We start from the raw sequence: 22,152 nt of genomic DNA, 5'->3' as shown, positions 1-22,152 counted from the left end.
CCTCTGTTTACCTATAGTATCTTTTAGAGGTGAAGCCATTGCTCTGCAGCTCTCCTTGAACCGAGCTGATGTCTCTCCAGAAAGGTCAAACAAAGACAGGCCATGGGGCTCTGTGATCCTTTCTGCTTCTCTCCTCTAGTTCCCTGGAGAGGGCTTGGGTTGGTCTTCCTGTCTTTGTTTTCCTGAGTTCCCTGCTACTCTTTCTGTGACCCAGTCCATGGGGCTTGCTCTGTGAGACATCTGTAAATCTTTACTGGTCATTTGGTTATCTGTGCAGAGGCCATGTGATAAAACCCTTCTAAGATTTTTCTATGAGGACACACATATGCCTCTTCTGAACTTTCCACATAGTGAGAATCCTACCCCTCAAGTCTAGGTAACCTTTCTTCAGTATCTGGGGTTTCCTCTTCATTCTCTGCTCCTGTCACATAGTAAGGGACAGAACCATGAGGCAAAGACCGAGGGCTGGGGGTTAGACCCTCCCAGCTCTGCTGCATACCAGCTGGTGACCACAGATCAAGTGCTTTACCTCGTTGAAACTTGGTTTCCTCATCTGTAAAATGGGGACAACAGTAACAATACCTCACCCCACACAGGGGCAGTGAATATTGGCCGGGATAATATATGCCAACATTCGCCAACCCAGTTCCGTCCAACTTGGATGGACATATTTGTTATGCATGTGTCACAAAAACTGCATGGAGGAAATACACAGGGTGCTATCTCTACCCAAGGAGTTAAGTGTCTTGTTAGGAACAACAGACTTGGTTCACAAATAGTTATACCGTGGGCCTGGTATGATCGGGCCCAGGAGCTCCTTGAGAGCAATGACTGGGTCTGGTCTATTTTTCTATCTCTGGCCCCTGGTACAATGCCTGGCACAGAGAGGTGCCCCATAAGAGCTAGTTCAATGAGGGAACGAATGAATGAATGAATAAAGGGACATGAAGGAGATGTAAATGAAGCACAGAGGAGGGGGATGCGTCGTGGAGGAAGTAGAGCTGGGCCCTGAAGGATTTTGACTAGGGTTGTAGCTGGAAGGATTGTGTGTTGCAGGCGGAAGGCAGAGCTTGAATGTAGTCATGGAGGGGGAGCTTGGCAGAGAGAACCGAGTGGTTCAGGGTGGCTGGCAGGTCGGTGGGACATGGCAGGTGGGGGAGAGAAGCTGGAAAGACACATTGGGATCACACTCTGGTGGGACTTGGGCTAAGGACTCTCCCCCCATATGTTGCCCTCTTCCCCACCCCAGGGCCTGCAATGTCTTTGCCCCTCACCATCTGCCTTTCCCTCAAACTCTGCCACCCCTTCTCCGGGAAGCCCCCACATGCCCAGATCTCCTCCTTTTTTCCCAGGCTGGGCAGTGAGCTCTGTGAACCATCATGTGTCTGTGTGCTCCCAGTGCCTAGTCCTGTGATGCTCACCAAAGTTGCTGAGTAAACAACTCTTCACAAAGGGAAAATTCCCTTTCCCCCAGATTCAGCACAATTGTTACCATTAATCCCATTATTTTGCTACTTAAATCGTTGGAAAAAGATACCTCATTTTGCTTTTATTTTCATTTCTTGGGGGTAAACTTCTGTATAAATACCTACCAGTTAGATTTTTCTTCTGTGACGTGTTCACCAACTTCCTTTATCCGATGTCTACTGGAGACAGTTTTTCTCATCAATTTGCATGAGCTATTTGTATAATACGGATGATACCCATTGTTACCTTCAAAGCAGACATTTTCCCCTCTCTGGGTGATTTGTTTCCAGTTTTGGGGATTCATCTTTCTGATACACAAATGGTTTTTTTTTTTTAAATTAACATACAATGTATTATTTGTTTCAGGGGTACAGGTCTGTGATTCATCAGTCTATTAAAGTTTTTTTTTTTAAAGGTGACACACCCCTCTTTTATTTTTTTTATTTTTTTATTTTTTTTTTAAGATTTTTTTAATTTATTTATTCATGAGAGACAGACAGAGAGAGAGAGAGAGAGGCAGAGGGAGAAGCAGGCTCCCAAGGAGCAGGGAGCCCGATGCGGGACTCGATCCCAGGACCCTGGGATCATGACCTGAGCCGAAGGCAGACGCTTAACCATCTGAGCCACCCAGGCGCCCTGTCTATTAAAGTTTTTGAACTTGAATGTGTCAAACCAAATTTTCTTTTTCTTATGCTTCTGAACATATAAAACTTTTCCTACTCTAACTTTGGGAAATAACATATTTTTTCTACTGTTTTCCTATGGTTGGTTTGTTTATACTTCACTCTTTCTATCCATTTGGGTTTTCTTTGAGGGTAGGGTTGATACCCCTCCCCCTAATTTCTGAACAGTAATCTCAATACCGTCCACTGAATATTCTTTCCTGGTGCTTTGGCAATGTTTCCTTTATCACGTAGTGTGTGGTTTTGTGCTCCATTCACCTATGTGTTTTGTCATGTTAGTTTCTTCATGTGTTTAGTATTTGATGGGCTGCATTCTCCTCATCACCCTTGCTCTGGGTTTTTTTAGAAATGTCTTGGATAATCTCACTTGTTTATTCTTCTAGGTGAGTCTAGGAATCACATTTCTACAAAAATCTAAGAGGATCCCAACAAAATCTTCTCAGAATTTGGATCATGGTTGCGTTAAACCCTTAACTTCCTTTGGAGAAACTGACCCATTTATATCATTTACTCACTCCATCCAGGAACATGGAATTCTTCTTCTTCACTTACTGTTATCTTTACAAATTGCAATAAAATGTATAATTCTCCCAGATCAGTTAGACACATTTCCTGTTAAAGTTACCCCAAGTGTCTTATGTTGCCCATTCTGATGGGTCGTCTGAAATGTTCCTTTCCACTGGCATCTTTCAGCATGATGACTGTGGAAGGGAGCGCCTTGATCACGTCTCAGAGCAGACTTGGGCTTTCCTCCCCCACCCTTCTCTTGGCCAGCTGCGCACCAAACACCTAACGAGCTCACCTAAGCACCCTCCTCTCCATCGCTATGGTCTGCCTGCTTTAGGATGTCATCACTTCTTGTTTGGAGTCCAACTTCCATGTCCTCTGGCCTCCCTTCCCTTCCTCCCTCCCTGTCTGCCAGGTCCATCCCAGGCCTGGGGATACATCACTGAAGAAGATGGAGCTGGTGTTTTAGAGGGTGTCATGGAGGCAGGTAGTTAACATGCAAGCACATAAACAAGATCATTGCTGATAATTCTCAATGAACCCTGAAGGGAATAAATGGGGACTGGGAAGTTTCTTCCAGAATCTTCCTTTTATACATTCAGCTTGTAAGTCCAAATTTTGGTTCGAATTTTGGCCCTCAGCATCTCAGGGAAGGATTTAATTGATGTCCTACCACGCTCCTCGGTTCTTGCTGCCTCACCAGCAGCTGTGAACCCTGTGGGTCTGAATTTTTGCCCCCATGTCTCTCTAGTGTCCCACCACTGCCACACCTGACCACTCCCTGCTTTAGAAGCACACTCCCTCAGAAGCTTCTAGAAATCTCTGTGTGGGAGAAGCCCCAGATCGCCCTGTATTATTACAAAGGCCATCAGTGGAGGCACAGGGGCATGGGATTGCATCTGGGTTTTGCCTCTTTCTGGCTGTGTGACTGAGAATGAGTTAGAGTCAATAGTGATAATAGTAATCGGAGTAATAGCTAACTCTGTGAGTGCTGATATGGGGCCAGGCATTATTCTATGCCTTGCATGGATTATCTCTCTTAATCTTCATAACAACCCTATGAAGTGAATCCTCTTATCCTCATTTTATGGATGAGGAATCTGAAAGAGAAAGAGGTTAGGTGACTTGTTTAAGTTCACACAGCTAGGAAATGTTGAAGTAAAGGCTGAATCCTAAGCACTCTGACTCTGGAGGTCCATCTTGCAAACCACCTGATTTGCCTGAACCTCAGGTAAACAGAGATCAGGTAGGTGGTAGGGAGGCTGTCACATTCATGCTCCCCGGCACACCTCATCTGGCACAGGCATTCCCTGGTACTGTCCTCTCCCTCCATGACTCTGGGCTCGGGTGTGGGACTTGCTTTGCCCAGTAGAACCCTAGAGAGCGTGACAGAAGCAGAAGCTTTTACAAAGCAGTGGCACATCGGGACACATCGTTTTGGAATGCTGCCTGTTGGAAGCACCCTGCTGTTAGGAAGCCCAACAGAGCCATGCTGTTAGGAAGCTCAAGAGGGCTGTATGTAGACACCACATGGAAGAAAGCTGAGGCCCCAGACATATAGCTGCCCGTGAGCCATCCCTCAGCCATCCGAGCTCTCCCAGCTAAGGCCCTAGACACTGTGGAGCAGACAAGCCAGTGCCATTCTTTGCCCCAATTCCTGGCCCACAGAATCAGAAGCAAGCATAAAATGGTTATTTTAAGCCACTCCATTGAGAGGGATAGTTTGCTACGCAGCAATAAATGATGGAAACAGCCTTCGAAGAAGCCAAGGCTAGGCTGGGTGTGAAAGACGTGGGCTGCGTGTATGAGAGTCCCTGGAGCCCAGGCTCAGGAGAGCACTGGAGGCTTGAAGCCAGGTGAGCAATAGGGACTACTTCGAGATCACACCTAAGCTAAAGGTCTGGCGTTGTTGTAACAACAGTCAGGGACCAGGAAAAATGCAGGTGCAGGCATTCAGGATAGGTGGAGGGTCCAAAGCCAAGCAGAATGGATGTCCGGCTGGAGGCCCTGGGGAGAGAGCACTCCAATTTGCGTGATTAAGAAGCCTCCCGTGAGCTTCCCCCTGGAGTAGGAGCAAATTCCAAGACCTCATCAGCCAGTGTTTGGACACTGGTGGGAGCCAGGTGACTGACTGGAGAAGGGAGGGCTGGATCTAGGAATCGCCTACACATCACTGTCTGAGAGAAGGTCCTGACTGGCCCCTTCACTTCTCAGCCATGAGCTCTCCTGCCTTCCATCTTGCTGAGGTGTGGACTCATTACTTTTTCTTTCCATGGTCAGAACAGAAAAGCAAAAAAACTGACTGGACCACAACTTTTCCATCTGCAGAAACACAACTCTGTTTCTTGCTTTCCCAGCGGAGAAGGGTTTTCCTGGCAGCCGCCTGTATATGTGTGTGTGTGTGTGCACACACGCATATGTGCACCACAAAGTGCAGAGCACATGTTTGTAGGCAAGTGTGTGCCATAATCTAGCTTTTTTTTTTTTTTGGAAAATCCCTTTATTTCCTGATTATAAAAGTAATCACAATTTAGAAACTACAAAAAGTATGTAAGAAAATAAAATTCACCCAAACATCACCAACCAGAGATCATCACAATGAGCATTGTGGGTATTTCCATCCAGTCTTTTCTCCCCTATCATTTTTGTAGATGCTTTTTCAAAAAAGATGGGATCATACCCAGTTCTATTGGAATCACCCTGGGCACTGTTTCCTTATCTGTTTTTTGACTTAAAATATGAATATTTTCTCCACTTAGTAAACTCTCTTCTAAAAACAGTTTTTGAGGTTGCATTGTGTTCCATTACATAATAGTTCATTTTACCACCCCCCTATTGGGGGTGTGGTTATCACAGTCTATCTTATAAATATGTGGAGATGAAACAGTCTTTGTCTTTATCGTCAATCAGTTCCTTAGTGCCAATATCCAGAAGTCATATTCTTGGGTCAAAGTCATTTTACTGCCTGTTTTGATACATCTTGTTAACTACCTCATAAATGTTACCAATTTATATTCCTGCTCCACCAGCAGTATATAAAAATTCCCTTTTTATTATACACTTGCTGATATTAAATCATTTCATTAACAAAAGCTGGCAATGATCTTTTAACTCATTTTCCCTTTCCCTTCTGTAGTATTTGAAATTTGGCATAGATATAAAATTTACTTGGCCCTGAATTGCTTAGGATTACACATTGATTACCAGAGTGGTTGACTAGTTCATTCCTAAATCAACCTGTTAAGGGGGCTTGGCCTCTTTTTTTTTTTTTTCCCCTAATGAATAATTAAAACCTCTGCTGTGCAGGTGTTTCTTGCACTGACCTGGGTGGGCAGATATGTCATCCATTGGCCTGGCCTGAGATGCTCGCTCAGACCACACTTGCACAGGTGTGGGCTAGAGGGCAGGGGAACACGGGTTCTGGAGTCAGATGGGCCAGACTGGAAATGCAGAATCTGTCACTTACCAGCTGGGTGACCTCCAACAACTTACTCCTGACCCTCCGTTTTCTCTTCTGTAAAAGGAATAATATTACTTATTCATGGGATTGCTGTGCATATTACATATGACCAAAGGGCATGGCAAATTAAGACTGCTTAAGGCATGGTTATGAGGATCAGACTTATAAGTCCTGCACAAGCTGGCTGTGCATTCCTCAGGCACAGCTCCTGCCTATGCTGCCCTCAGCCCCGGCTCCAGCCAGCGCCACTCATTTTTACTTGCTGGGTTTTTGTTTGTTTGCTTGTTTTTGCTTTTGTTGTGTTTTGGTTTTGTTTTTTTGCTGGAATGCTCTCGCCAGATGGAGGTCCCTCTTTCATCAGTTAGGTCTCAGCTCACATGCCATCTACTCAGAGAGGCCTTCCCTGGGCTCCCATCCCCCAATTGGTCTTTCATAAAACTGTTCTAATTTCTTCAAAGTGCTTCCTCCCCCCCGTGGAATGATCTCATTGTTTATTGCTGATTTTTATCCTCTGCCCGAGAGCCATGAAGGCACCATGAAGGCACCATGAAGGTAGGCCCTGGCTGTTCTGTCTTCAGGAACCCAGTCCAGTGCTGCCCAAAGCAGATCCTCAACCAGTATTTGTTGAATGACTAGACTAGTAATAAAGTGATTTTTAGGATCTTGTGCTAGAGATTTTTTTTATTATTATTAGAATAAAGCAAAGCAGTTTCATGATAGATTTACCTACCTCTGGTGGGTCAAAGCTGTAAATACACGTGTATTAAAAGTGAGTAGATGGAGGGGATGCCTGGGTGGCTCAGTCAGTTAACCGTCTGCCTTGGCTCAGGTCATGATCCCAGGGTCCTGAGATCCAGCTCCATGTCAGGCTCCCTGCTCAGTGAGGAGTCTGCTTTTCCCTCTCCCTCTGCTGCTACCCCTGCTTGTGTTCTCTTGCTCGCATTCTCTCTCTCAAATAAATAAATAAAATACTTAAAAAAAAATAAAAGTGAGCAGATGGAGAGTGTAGGTTGGCCTGGCAGGGTTACCGTGGTGTGTGATGTATATTAAAGGATTTGACACCAGACAGTCTGGGGAGAATCTCAACCTTTCTAACCAATGACTGTGTGTCTCCAGTGATATCTTAACTGCTCTAAGCCTCAGTTACCCTGCACGTAAAATGGGAATGATATCCACCTCAGGGTTGGCTTGAGGATTAAATAGATTAATGTTATGTGTAGTACCTGCAAGTAATCAACACTTTAAAAATGGTAGTTATTCTTGTGTTTAAGAAAACCAAGGACTAAATAATGTTAGACTCTACAAATGAGGAATAGAAGGAATAATTGATATCAAGTTTTTTTTATAATACCATATTAATGAATATTAATTCATAGTCACTATAAATAAGCATATATTCAAATGAGCAATATTGATCTATGGAACAAGGCTCTGTCCTCCTGGGCTTTGGAAAAGCCCATCTCTTTCTGCCTAGTTGTCTTTGGATGTATATAGTTAATATTTCACTAATTATGGTGGAGGAGTGTTGTGTGTACATCAGTGTCTCATATGATGCATATAATTAAGCTACGTTTTGTTGGGAGCGGAAGAAAATTGGGCTTTCCCAAAGAAAAGCAGCTTGCTCCCAAAGTTGCTAACAGATTGCTTCTTAATTGAACTTGGGAGGTGAATTATATGGTGAATTAGAAAAAAGAACAACTCTGAATTTAGTGAATTGTTCCATAAAGGAAACTGTGAGATTGAATTGCAAATGCTGGATAGAAACATTTCAGCCTGGCCCCATGCATCACGGGCCGTTGACCTCTGCTGTGTTTCAGTGAGAGCGTGAACAGGCCTGTAGCTCTCTTTTCAAGGCCTGGAGGGCATTCTTTCCCAGAGACCAGCTGTAAGCCTGGGTTTCTTATGCAAAGGAGACGTTTGAATAAGCCCCTGTGACTAATGAAATCTACAAGGTCTTTGCATATCCTCTCACTGAAGAGGTAATTAACCAAAGATCAAATACGGGCATATATATGTATTTTTTTCAAATATTTTTTGTCTTGCAGTTACACTCAAGGAAAAATTTATCCCCACACCCTGAATGCTCCCTCCCCCATTGTCCCCAATCTTTGTCTGCAGCAGGCCATATTTCTCTTCCTTGTTCCGTGGTGCTCACGGGTGCAGTTCCAGCCAGAGTCACACCTGTCTTACTCATTTGCTAACTTTTACTGGAAGAGAGGAACATTTTCCATTGATACAGATGTGAGAAATGACTTTTTTAGTGTTTGATGTCTGTTTCCAGCTCCACATCTTTCATTCCTGGTGAGCTTGGGAAGGAAGAGTTTCGTTTTAAGAAAATATCAGGTTCTCTGAGTAGTGAATCTCAACCTTTGCTGCACCTTAGAATCACCTGAGGAGCTTTTGAAAATCCCAAGGCCCAGCCCAGGCCCAGACTGATTAAATAAGAACCTGGGTGGGGGGTAGGGGCGGGGAGGGACCCGGCATCCGTGTTTGTCTAAAAAGTTTCCCAGGTGATCCCACATTGCAGTGAAGTTTGATAACCATTGTCCCAAGAATATCTGCTCCCCTCTCTCCATAAAAGCTGATGGATTTTCCCGTCCATTAGGCTGAGTTAGAAATGATTGAGTTATCTTTTTAAGCACTGTCTACCTGACTCGTCCATCCATCATCCATCAGTCCATTCATCCATCCATCCCATATTTTATTGTCTGCTCTGTGCCGGGCACAGTGCTGCGTGTTCATTGTTGGACAAGACAAGGATACTTTCACCAAGATGCTAAAAACTAAAAACCAAACTGAAGGATCAACTGAATGGACAGGAGATGCCTTTGCGGTAAGGGGTATGAATCAGCCCAGGCCCTATATGTGCGCACAGAGCAGAGGGCTTCTAACCTGGGAGGAGCAGTGAGGCAGTGTCCCAGAAGAAGTGGTGTCCCAGCGGAAACTTAAAGCACCAGTAGGATTTGGCCAGGTGAAGAGGTGGGTGTGGCCGAGGAAAATAGAAATCAAGGTGCTATAGGTAGCTCAGGGTGGCTGAGTGGGAGTGGGGAAAGTAGCAGGAAGCCCCAGGGCACCAGGTGGAGGAGGCCTCAGGGAATTAGAACTCATCCCAAGGGCAGTGGGGAGCCTCAGGAAGCGTTTCATTAGGGAGAGTGGCGAAACCACATTAAGTCCGGGGAGATCCCAGGCTCAACAGTCCTGGGAGCATGAGATTTGCTGCCCTTCTGAGAAAAAAGACAGTCTCTAGTCTCTTGCTGGTAAGGATGACAGAGGAAGGATTTGTGTTCTTAACTGGCCAGGGCCCCAAGCTCTTGCAGGCCTCCTGGGGGAAAAAAAAAAAAAAAAAAAAAAAATGCCGTGAGTCCCTTGGGAATAGCCAGTCTCTCCCAGGCACCCCACTTCTTCTTCTTCTTTCTGGTCCTGAGGGGAAGGAGCACAGATTTGGAGGGTCGCATACTACCCACCTTCAGCCATCACCGTTGCTAACCATCTCTGTACCCTCGAGATAGGCAAGTCACTTCACCTCCTGGGGCCTTGTTTCCTTCCTGGAAAATGCAGATGGTTATGGCCCTTTTGTCGTTGTGTCTTTATGAGGCCAGACTTATTAAACACAATACAAGAAGAGCAGTTAGCACTGTTCTTAGCGCATGTTCAACTCCATAACTGGCACATAGTAATCACTGATTCTTTTTCCCCTCTGGCTACTAGCGGGCCCCTGTTCTCCCCTCAACTCCAGAGTTTGAGCTCCTATTATAGTGGGCCAGGTGGATCCGAAGTCCTCCACGCCGAGCCTGCTGCAGAGCTGAATATCAGTCTCTCCTGGCCTTAGCTCCCTCAGCCACAGCCTACAGCTAACCTTGAACCCAGGCTGTGCTCAGGTATCCTTACAGGTTTAAGGGTTTTTTTTGCCTCCTTCTACCCCTTTTGCAGGAGCCAAGCACGTCTAAACTTACCAGCCCTTCATGCTGGGCTAGTGCTATGTGGAATCTCCTTTCAAATGCCAGCCCCTGAGTCCCTCTCCTGTCCACTACTAGTAACCCTGGTCATATTCAAAGCTGGTGCAGTTACAGAGCCCTCTCATGTTCTCTGGCTCTTATCTAGATCCCTCGGAATAAAAGCCAAATCCTGAAAATGGCACCACATGAACTAACCCTCCAGACCCTCCACTGCCCTCTGGCCACAGTGCCTACTACTGTCTCTCTCACCCATTCCATTCCAGTCATACTGCCTCCCTACCCCCAAACACACTCCCACCCCGGGGCCTTTGCACCCGTTGTTTTTCTCAGTTTGAAATGTTCTTCCCCAGTCTTCTGTAGACTCTCTCCGTCACTCTCTTCTAGCTTCTGCTTTTCTATCTCACATGAAACAGCAACCCCTTATCCCTAGCATTCATGGTTCCCTTCACCCTCATTTATTTTCTTTGTAGTGCCTATCGGCAACTGACTTAAATATTTGGTTGCCTATTAGCTTATTGTTTTCTCCCCTACTCTCCATCAGAATATAATTTCCATGAGGTCAGGGTAGAGTTTGTTCTGTGTTGTATCCTGAGCAGCAGAAACAGCATCTGGCGTGGAGCAGGTGTTGGATAAATATTTGTTGAATGAGTTAGTCCCTAAACAAACCCATTACCTCATTTGGTCTTCAAAACCAACAACCCATTTGACAGATGAAAAATACAAATGCCCAAGGTCTTAGCCACAGTTTCACAGCAAAGACGAAGCTAGTCCTGGAGCTCTGGCTTCAGGCTCCCCTTCGCTCCACGCATGCCACATTCCTCTGCCGGCCAGCGATTTTCCCCTGACCTTTAGCCTGAGAGGAAATGATATCGAAGCTGGAAGAATACCCAGAGGGCTGGGAGCTGGCAGCCAACGGCCCGGCAGCTGCAAGGAGTGTGTGAGTGGATTTCGAGTTGGCCAGAAAGGCAACGGAACGAGCAGGATGAAGGCACGCAAAAATGTCAGCGCACGCCTGGTCCGCCACTGGAGAGGGAAAGAGGTGGGCTTCGTGGTGGAGGCTGAGCTGCAGGACCGCAGGGCCGACTCCCTTGGTTGTCCGGGCCAGGTCATTGGGGCATCTGTTTGGGACTCTACCCCAAGCATTCTTGGGAGCTGTGGGGCACAGGAAAGATCCTCAGGCTTCTGACCAGGAAGACTGTCCTGAGCACCACCCTGGGCTACTCATTTTGTGTCTTGGTTTTCTCCTCTGTAAAATGGCATTACACTCTTGTCTGCCACAGAATGTTCTAATGGGGGTCAAAAGAGGTATGGGGATACGGCTCTGTAAGCTGCAAATTTCTAAACAAATGCAAGAAATGATTTTGTAAGTCGATTGTCCTGTAGTTGCTTGGATGTGGTTTCCTATGTACGATAGTCTCTCCTGGACATAGGCTCTATCCTCAGATCTGCTCCCTGGTGTCACAACCCACCCAGTTTTTCAACCCCCAAATGTAGGAGTCATTGGGGACCTCTCTCAGGCCCTTGTATCTAATCCATCAGCCTCCCTGCTTTCCTGCCTGCAACTATATTCCTAATATCCTTGTGGATTCGGCCTCCCTCTCTGCCTGGTTCCCCCTTGCCCACCAAGGGCAAGCTCATTCCCAGTCTAGATTCTTTCCTGATCCTGGGCCAGATCTCTGTGTCAGTGGTCAGGGAAGGCCCCTTCTGAGCACTCATACTGCATACGATCTTCAGATTTTCTGAACCCACAATGACTTCGTCCATTTGTTTTCTTACCTTGGGTTTATTGTCCAGTTGCCCACTTTATCCATCTGTCTTGCTCACTGCTGAATCCCCCAGTGCCTGGAACTGAACACAGTTCCAGTTCGCCATGGGTCTAATACTTTTAGCTGATTGACCACCTTCCTGGTGGGGACAGATGTGAGCCAGGTTTTACACAATGGCTACTAGCAAACAAAGACAAGCATCACTGTCCTTGACGGAGGCCCTGTCTGCAGAGTCTGATATACAAAGTCTACAGAGCAATTTCTAAAATGAGACTCACCCCAAAGAGAAAACCCAAATGCCTACTTAAGCCAGGGCAGTAACTGACCACATCCCGTATTTAAAAGCAGCACTGAGGACTTCTCCCACATTCCACACGAGGGGACTCCAGAAGGGAGTGTCCTGTTTACATTCAGCCTTCCTAATGGGGGCGAGGGTAAGGAAGCTGACTTGCAGGTTGACTTTGGGATTTGCCTCTTAACTTTGTATATTTGACTCCAAGTACCCTTGAACTGATAGAGGAGAGCAATACATTTCTAATTTGTGATTTATGTGCGTGGTTATGAAAAAGCAGGTTCTTTTTTGCCCTAGCATCTAGAACAGTACCCGGCACGTGATAAGTGCTCAATCAACCTGTGTTATCAAATCTTTACTGATCTGCCAGAGATCCTGGTCATCCCCCAGGTGACTAGGTTTGCTCCCTCAGCTCTTGGTGCTCCTACAAAGAAGGCTGGTGAGTCCTCACGTTTCTTTTCTTTCTCGTTCCTTTAGGTGGGCTGGAGAAGCAGCAATCTGAGAGCCGGGAGAACGCAACCTCCACCAGTACCAGCGGCGAGGAAACTAGAAGGGGTAATGTGAGGCCCCACCAGGCCTTTGGGTCCTTTTTTTTTTTTTTCAGCAGTGGTAAATTTCACATAACATAAAAGTTCCATTTTAACCATTTTAATGTGTGTAACTTAGTGACATTAAGTACATTCACAATGTTGTACAACCATCCCACTATTTCGTTCCAGAAAATTTTCGTTCCAGAAGATTTTCATCACCCCAAAAGAGACCCCACACCCACTAAGCAGTCACTTCCCTTTTCTCTCTGCCCCTGGCTTTGGAAACCTCTTTTTTCTTTTTTTTAAGATTTTATTTATTTATTTGAGAGAGAGTGAGCAAGAGAGAGAGAGCATGAGCAGGGGGAGGCGCAGAAGGAGAGGGAGAGGCAGACTCCCTGATGATCAGGGAGCCCGATGCGGGACTCGATTCCAGGACCCCGGGATCATGACCTGAGCCGAAGGCAGACGCTTAACCAACAGAGCCACGCAGGCGCCCCAGCTTTGGAAACTTTTTACTTTCGATCTTAGTGGACTAGGAGCACCAAAGTCTCTGGGCATGAGGGAGTGTGTCCTTTTGTTGAGGATGGACTGGCTGAGGGTGGTGTTTGGCTGCTCAGGGACCATATGGTCTTCAGTTAAACTCTGCCACCTGGGTTTGACCTTTCTCACCGTGCTTGGCTTGTGAGTTGCAGCCCCCAAGGGCCGACAGGAGGGATCATGAGGCTTTGGGAACTAGGGGTCTGACAGAACAAGTGGGCAGGGGAGGCAAGGAGGGAAAATAAGCTGAGATGGGGGCTGGGAGGAGGGTGTAGCCTAGAGACCTTGTGGGCTGCTGGGGGAGGGGGCAGGTGAGGTTGTGGCCATCTGTGGGCATGGCCACCCATCGACAGGTGCCTGCCTGGAAGTCTGCCTCTGCGTGTCTGCACACTGACGCTCACACACGTGTGCTTTCCTAGTTCTAAGAGGTTCTAAGCTGGAGATTACGGGTGCAGGGGGTGTCTCACTGGATACATCTCCAATTGGAGGAGTTTTTCCCGTTCAGAAGCCGTGCTGGGGGAGAGAGGCTGCTGGACTTCGGCCTGGCCAGCATCCTGCAGGGGTCAGGACTCACTCCTGCCAATGTTGCTTCTTCTACATAAAATAAATGCAGAGCAGAGCGAATAATTTTTTTTATTGAAGTATAGTTGACACACAGTGTCAAAAGGAATAGTTTTTAGAATCTTCTGATCTGTAGTCAGATGCATTATCCGTTGCGCCACTGGCCCTGTCAAAAGGAATAATTTTTAAATGCCAGAATCCTTTTTTTCAAGGATGCCTATTTAGGGATAACATAGAAATCAATATTTGCTTTATGTTTTTGCTTTAATGCTATTTTATATTTTACACATACATATGCATATATATAATTTCATACAAACGCATACATGTAATGATACCATCATGTCCTTTCTTAATTTTTTTTTTTTTTTTTACTTTTCCCTGTAATTTGGCTAGCTCCCTCCCTTCTCTTTTCCACATATTGCTCCTCTGCCTTTCCCCAAGAGATGCTGGCTGATGGCTCTGTGTGCACCCTTCCACATTTTTCTCCTTGCACATGTGTTCACACACTGCTGTAGGGATATAAACATGCATGCAAATAGAAGCTTCATCATTTTACAAAACAGGATCAGATTTGATACATGCTTTTTATGAATCATGCTTTTCTCACTCAGCAGTACGTCATAGGAAACCCCTCCAATGCACTGGTGATAACTTCAGTTTATTCTTCTGAATATTTTGCAAAATATTCCTGGTGTGGGTGGGCCATAATTGATCCAATGATTCCTTCATCAGTTAACATATACTTCGTGTCAGGTTTTTGCCATCACGAGCAATGCTACAGTAGACGTTCCTGAACCTAAATCCTCACACTCTTGGGATGTTTTTAACAGGTGTTCCTGGAATGGGTTTCAAAGCCATTCACATTTCCAGAGCAACTTGTGACGTGCCCCTTTCACCATATCCTCTCCAGCACTAGGTGCTCTCCATGTTTTTAATAATGTAAACAGGAGTTTATTATTACTTAATTTGGATTTTCCTGACTTGCTGGTGACTTTGAGCATCTTTTCCTGCCTTTCCTGCCTTTCCAGTGATGTAGGGGTGCACGTCTATGATTTGCCTCTTCCTGTCTTTTGCCCATTTTTCTGTTGGGCTGCTGATCCCCCTTTTATCAGTTTGGCCTCTTTCAGAGAAAGGCGGATTCATTAGCTTCCGTGCTCCTCACCCCCTTGACAAATGTGTATTTGTTTCTCTATCTCAAAACACATTGCTGGGACCATGTGCAGGGCTTCCTTCAAAATCTGTGGCTTCCTGCTTTGCGCTTTCAAAGTATTTTGACTTGTGCTTTCTTCGGCTCTCAAGACATCTCATAATCTCAGTGACACTTCGTTTTGGCCACAGATGACCACGCTTAGTGCTAATAATGGAGCATAGGGTGTGAGGGTGGAACCAGGGACCAGCACTGCAGTGGTGCAGATACCACACTGCACTTTCCCTTCCTGAGTGATTTATTGTTGCCTAAAGCCACTCCCAAACTTAGTGACTTCAAACAGTGATTTGTTATCTTTCATGATTCTGTGCGTTGACTGGGCTCTGTGGGATGTTGTTTCTTTGGCTGACATCAGCTGGGTCACTCACTTGACTGCATTCATCTACCAGCTGGGCTGGGCTGGCCTGGGTGGTCCGAAAAAAAAGCTGTAGTCACATGCGCCTCCATGTGGCTCTTCTCGCCACGTGGACTTTCATTTAGCTGTCTAACCTGGGTTTTTTTTTACAGTATGGCACCTGGCTTCTCAGAGGGAAGAAGCAGAAGCCACCAGTCCCCATAAGGCCTGAACTCAGAGTACCCAGAATGCTACTTCTGCCACATTCTCTTGGTCAAAACAAGCCAAAAGGCCTGTCCACCTTCAAGAGGAAGAAAATAGATTCCGCCCCTTAATGCGAAAAGCGGCATGAGCTCACGGGGATGAGCGCTGTGGCCATATTTAGAGACCAGCTCCAGCCTTCTCTCATTGCCTCTTACCTGCCCACCAGCAATAGACAGTGTCAGGGTTCTTAGTATATACTAGTTTGTTGGTGTAAAATGACGCAACCGAATAAACTTAGACTGTCAGACACACTTGGGTTTGCACCCTAGCTTAGCCACTTAGTAGCTAGGACCTCAGGTAAGTGTTCATATGAGGTTTGGAGAGAATTAGAAATAATATTTATGCAAAGTGCATAGCCAGGTGTCTGGAATTTAAGAGGTGCTCAGTGCATGTAGCTCCTCCACTTTTTCCTCTCTACCTCCGCCTCCAAGAATAATATTATCCAGCATTGGAAGTGTATCATCCACCTCTGGACTGGGATTCCACAGCTGTTCAACAGCTGCTCAGAAACACAGTTAAGGGAGACTGGAAGGAATAAGGCTGCTGCACCTCATTAACATGCTGCCTCTGGTGGGTTGGCTTGTGCATGGTACCCACACTGCGACAAGAGATTTCCTTGGAAACATTGGATGAGTTTAAAAAATAAATAAATAAAAAAGAGATTTCCTTGGGCTTTGTAAGGAGGACAGTGAAAGCATTCCCCCAGCCACCATTCCTCACACCCCTACAGTGGGCTAAATCCATAGTCTGTAGACCGTCCAGGGACCCTGGTTTTTTGGAAGACAATAATGTCAAGGCTAGGCTAGTTTCTCCATTCCATACTGCAGCAGCAGACGGGCAGGTCTTTAAGCCTCCCGGGCAAGCCTGATGAGGAAGGAGACCTTTGGTACCCTCAGAGGTGAGCCGAGGGCCAGCTGTTCTAGCCTGTCCCTCCAGCCTTCCCTCCCTCCGATTCATCTCTCCGGGGCCCTGTCAGGCGCCAGCGTGGGTACCTCTTGTTTTTGTTTGAATTAAAGATAAGACAAGTTGTGTCAATCTCAGATTCCCCTTTCATCACAACCGGACCCCCTCCCAACACCCCCAGAAAAAGAGACCGCCCAAGCAGGAGAAAGGATCTGAGGGAAGCCCCTGCCCCCTGGCCCCCTGGCTTCAGCAGCAGGTTTATTTCCTGGCATTATGTGGCTCCCCTCAGCCCTGACGGCAGGGATTTGTGCTCCCAGCTTTGGGAAGGGCTGGGCTCAGAGAACTGCTCACTCAGCATCCCCCTGGCAGGCCATTTGGTCCAAGGAGTCTCCCTCCCCTGGAGATGAGCGCTCAGCATGCATTTCAGGGCTGCTAATAGGATTAATGAAATGGAGTGTTTAACTGCTCCTCCGATGAAGTGACTTTGGATAGAGCCTGATTTCCAGAACCATATTCGTAGAAGAGAATGGACTTTTCACTCCCAGTAACAGTTCCTAAGGGCTTTGTGCTGCAGGAAATCACAACGGAATCTTGTTTGCACCAGAGAACGCAAGCTTGGGTACAAAGCACTGCTCAGCACCCGAAACCCTGAATGTCACTAATGACAGTGTATCTGGGTGTATCCACTGAACCTAACTTTAGGCATTCTTTCTAGCCCGTCCCCAAATGCAGACCTTGCTAGCAATTACTGAAGCTTGCACCGAGCCCTTACCACGGCAGGCGTTTGACATTCATTACCTGGTTCAGTGCCCACAATGCCAGCATGCAGCAGGAAGGAAGATTCAGAAGGCAGGAAGAGTGGCTTATCCAAGGCCACACAAGTAGCAAATGCAGCATTTATCTTGAGCCTAAGTCTCCCTACCCTAAACCCCCTGCTCTTAACCTTTGGGCAATATCAGTGGTTCTCAAACATGCCTGTGCTTTGGAACTACCTGGGAGCTTTAAAAACTCACATGCCTGGACTCCACTCTAGTTTGATTGAGTTGCAATCTCAGGGCAGGGGGTGGACGCCAGAATTTTTAAAAAGCCCCCCAGTTGATCCACATGTGCAGCCAGGTTTGAAAACCATCATGCAGAATAATCCAGTCTCGGGTGGCGCCTGGGTGGCTCAGTCGTTAAGTGTCTGCCTTTGGCTCAGGTCATGATCCCAGGGTCCAGGGATCGAGCCCCGCATCAGGCTCCCTGCTCGGCGGGAAGCCTGCTTCTCCTTCTCCCACTCCCCCTGCTTGTGTTCCCTCTCTCGCTGTGTCTCTCTCTGTCAAATGACTAAATAAAATCTTAAAAAAAAAAAAAAAAGAATAATCCAGTCTCCACTTTCACCGAGGGGCTATTCTTGAGTCTTTCAAGGTTCGCAGGCAAGGTGCAATGTTGTCCACCACACCCTGGGGTGTGCAGATGGCTGGTCTCTCAGGATGCTTGCTTCCAGTGTGGGGCTGACCAGTCGAATCATGGAAAATTCCCAGCGCCTCACTTGAGAAGGCCGGGGTCGGCCTGGTTCTGTTTATGACACGCCTGCGCCTGCAGCTGGAGAGGGAACCTTGAATAGCTGTGGCCGTCCTGCTCTTCCACAGAGGGCGAGGTCCGCTCCCAGAGCCAGAGAATTTAAATGGACTTTATCCCCCAGCCCACCCCACCCCCGGTGTGTTAAATCCTTTCAGATGCCCCTGAGCTCCTCTTCAAATGTAGGACTCTTGGCCATAATAAATAATTACATCCTTCTATGTGGACTCTGATTCCAGATAGTAGTAATCCAAGAAAATCCAATAATGACAGTTGCATTAAGATCCTTCTTCCAGGCTAAGCAGAACATCTGTTTAGACATACTTTTAATCGGCAAATGCTTCCTGTGTTGAGTCCTCGGCAAATTAAATTTCTCACTGGACTGAGGGGGAGGCTGTCATTCAATAACCCATCTCTGGAAATAACACCCCAGTCTCTTTCCAGGTGCACTTCAGATTTTCCCACGCTGACTCGGCTGCAGCCTGGCCCTAACCATACCGGCCCACATGCATACACAGCAAGCACAGCTTGTCTGAGAAACACGGGATGTCTCAGTGTTGGTCTCTCGAATAGAGAACTATTTCTGCCCATTCTCCAAAGGAGAGTTGGCGGCAGAAGAAAATTAAGAGACTTGTTGAAAACCCTATGGGAAATGAATAATAAACTTCCACTTGCTACGTCACTGCCCGTGATTACTTAAGACGCGATGATTCTCAGGGTTTAAACATTGAGGGCGTTAGGGCTGCCAACATTTTGGAGGAGTTTCCACCATGGAATTGTTGGGACTGTTGGGCTGTTTATTTTTAGAATAACTCATCCATTCTTTAATTAATTCATTCAAACTACGAAAACAGTGAATACTTACCACCAACCAGGCACAGTGCTGGGTGTGACTAGAGTGGTGAACAGGCCAGCCATGGTTGCTGCCCCCATGGAAATTCCCCCACCCATGGGGGCAACTCACATTTGAAAGCAGTTGGATGGAATTTGTAGTCTAGGATTGGGATAGCCAATGAGAATATCTGCAGAGGCCCAGCAGGTAATGTCAGTGGGGAGGTGGGCTAGATAGGACGATGGAAAGTGGGGGAGAGATTCCGACAACCAGGAAAACATGTACCATGGCTATGGCCAGCAGGTACAACCAAACTCTAGTGGGTTGTAAATGATGGGACATGGGCCCAATGTTGCCACATCTTTCTGTCTTTAAAGAAAAACTAGAAAATCTGGATCCTAATGTGAAATCCCTTGATTTTTAGAAGTTGGCTTCTAAAGTGATATTGAAACAACAACAACAACAACAACAACAAAAACACAGTGTGGGCCAAAAGTGTCCAGGCCAAGCAAAGCACATCTGTGGGTTGGATTTATCCCAAGAGTTGCAAGTGTATGACTTCTGATCTAGAAATTCTACCAGTAAAACGACTATTTTCATATTTAAAAATGTATTACATGACAGCCTTCTTGTTCATATAACTAACTGAATTAGTAGGAACGCCTATACAAATACGGAACTGCTGAAAGTAATATATAACCTTCCCACCATCCCAAATAAAAGATACAGAGTTAAGAACAAAGGATAGAAAGGGAAATTTCCATGATCAGAAGAGAATAGGGAACACAAATCCATAGAATTAAGCTTCAGATGGTGGCAAGAATGTGCAGAGGGCATTCAAATTGGGCTAAGATTTGGGGGACAGGGGGCTGGTGTCTTCATGCCTATAAATACGGGAGATATGGCCTTGGTCCCATGTGAAGCAAGAAGTGGATGCTGAGATCTTGCATAAAATGAACACCCTCAAAGGGCTTCATACTCATTAAAAAAGAGAGAGAGAGTAGAAGAACTCTGCCCAGTGGCTAAGAGTGGCAAGAAATCTTGCTATCTTTCCTAGGCTCTAAGTGTGGGGGAAAATATGTCATCTATGAGAAACTGAATCTGAAAGCCTGTTCCCCATGTAGTATAAGTTCTCAAATTACATTTCCTAAATATGGAAACCCTAAACTTAGAAATTAACATAAAAATTGATCTAGGACCCTAGAATCCCAAAAGCCCTGAAAAAACAAAAAATAGGGTCATACTCATAATTGATGGCATATGGGGCTCCTTTAGGAAGGAATGATCTCCCCTAAAAATGAACTTTAAATAAAAACATTAGAAACACAAAAACTTAATCCATGGAGGAGAATCAGCAGAGACAATAAATTGGAGACTTAGTACCCAAAGATATAGGAAGATAATAGAACCATCTGAAGGAGATTAAATAAGTATATATAGCAAAAGAACCAATCGAAGAATTTGAAACTACAGTAGGGAGGAAAAAAGAACAGGCAGATTTAGAAGCCACTAGATAGGGCTTTTAGAAATGATAAGTATATTGTTGAACCTGGAATTGGATAAATAGTATATTGAACACAGCTGAAGAGAGAATTAATGAAGTAGAAAATAGATCTGAACCTGGAACTGGATAAATAGTATATTGAACACAGCTGAAGAGAGAATTAGTGAACTAGAAAATAGAGCTGAGGAAACCACACAAATTTCACCACTGAGAGATAAAGAAAATATGGAAGAACGTAAAGGGACAAAATGGATAAAATGAGACTGTTAAGTGCATAATCATAGAAATTCTTGAAGATGAGAGAACTTTCATAGAGAGACTGGGAAAGAGGAGGCAGTGGTCAAACAGATGAGGAATTAGGGTTTTCCAGTTGGAGGAAGAATTGTACTGAGTCCCAAGCAGAGAATTCATACAAATCCACATCTAGACAATTATAATGATGCTGAGAAACACCAAAGACAAAGAACAAAGGAAGGAGAACAGAACAAAAGATAAGACAGATAAGGGGTGAAGGAATGACCATTAAACTATAAGGATACCTCCTGTTGGTAACAATGAAGACCAAAAGACACTGGAATACTATCTTTGAAGTGCTGAGGAAAAAACATCTGTCAACTTAGAATTCTGTACATTCCCAGCTAAACTTGGTTTCCAGAGTGTGGATAAAATAAATTGAGCAAAGATGAAATAGATTGAGGATAAAATAAACTGAGAGCTTATTGTCATCATGAAAGAATAATAAAAGATGCATTTCCAGGAGGGAGGTATGGGATGCAAGTACCATTAAGCAAAGAAATGGTAAATGTGAAGGTAGATGTAACTCTGTATTGCAAACAAACAAATCATTGATAATGGTAACTAATTTGGGATCTTAAAAGCAAGTAAACAATAACATGAGAAATCGGGAGGTCTGTTTATAAATTAAAATACTTTAAGATCCTCGTAGTCTCAGAATGAGAATGGAGATTCTGATTTCTTCAGATCCATCTTGTAGTTTGTGAATTCTTTGTACTTTGTTAAGTCCAGTATGAACATTAAAAATTAAAATCAATACTAGAGAATAGAAAGGAGATAGTGGAAATAAAAAGTAAATATGGAAAATATTGTAATCCTACAGAAAGCAGTGAAGAAAAAAAAAGAAGCAAAGGAAAAAAATAGCAAACAATGCACACACACACACAAAGAAGGAAATAAGCCCAGGTATGTCAGTTATAAAATAAGTATAATTTGTCTGTTAAAAGAGAAAGTCTCAGATTGAACAACGAGGAAAAAAATGTAGCTATTTGTCTATAACAGATATACCTAAAATCTAATCACAATTATACACAAAAATCCTCAACAAAATATTAGCAAATTGAAACCATCAATGTATAAAAAATAATTATACACCATAATCAAGTGGAATTTATTCCAGGTATGCAAGGCTGGTTCAACATTTGAAAATCAACTAATGTAACCTTACCATATCAACAAGCTAAAAAAGAGAAATCCCATGATCACATCAACTGATGCATAAAATGCATTTAACAAAATTAACATTTACAATAAAAACACAGCAAGTTAGGAATAGAGAGAAATTATCTTAACTTGATAATGAGCATCTGCCAAAAACCTACAGCTTATATCTTACTTAGTAGTGAAAGACTGAATACTTCCCCTAACACCAGGAACAAGGCAAGGATGTCTGCTCTCATGCTCTTATTCAACATAATTCTGGAAGTTATAGACACTGCAATGAGGCAAGAAAAAGAAATTAAAGGCATGAAAATTGGAAAGGAAAAAATAA

At 45.0% G+C, this 22,152-nt stretch overlaps 1 protein-coding gene across 1 annotated transcript in view; it reads left to right on the top strand.

The window, feature by feature from the left end:
• The window catches only part of TLL2 (tolloid like 2), a 120,363-nt gene that overhangs the window by 37,089 nt on the left and 61,122 nt on the right, over window positions 1–22,152 (top strand). Inside the window, exon 3 of the mRNA XM_027597114.2 lies at window positions 12,609–12,686. Coding sequence (XP_027452915.1) covers window positions 12,609–12,686 — 78 coding nt within the window. The remainder of the gene's footprint in view (window positions 1–12,608; window positions 12,687–22,152) is intronic.

The sequence above is a fragment of the Zalophus californianus genome, chromosome 15 (assembly GCF_009762305.2).
Source record: "Zalophus californianus isolate mZalCal1 chromosome 15, mZalCal1.pri.v2, whole genome shotgun sequence".
Taxonomy (NCBI): domain Eukaryota; kingdom Metazoa; phylum Chordata; class Mammalia; order Carnivora; family Otariidae; genus Zalophus; species Zalophus californianus.
This window is presented reverse-complemented; position numbering and strand designations above follow the sequence as displayed.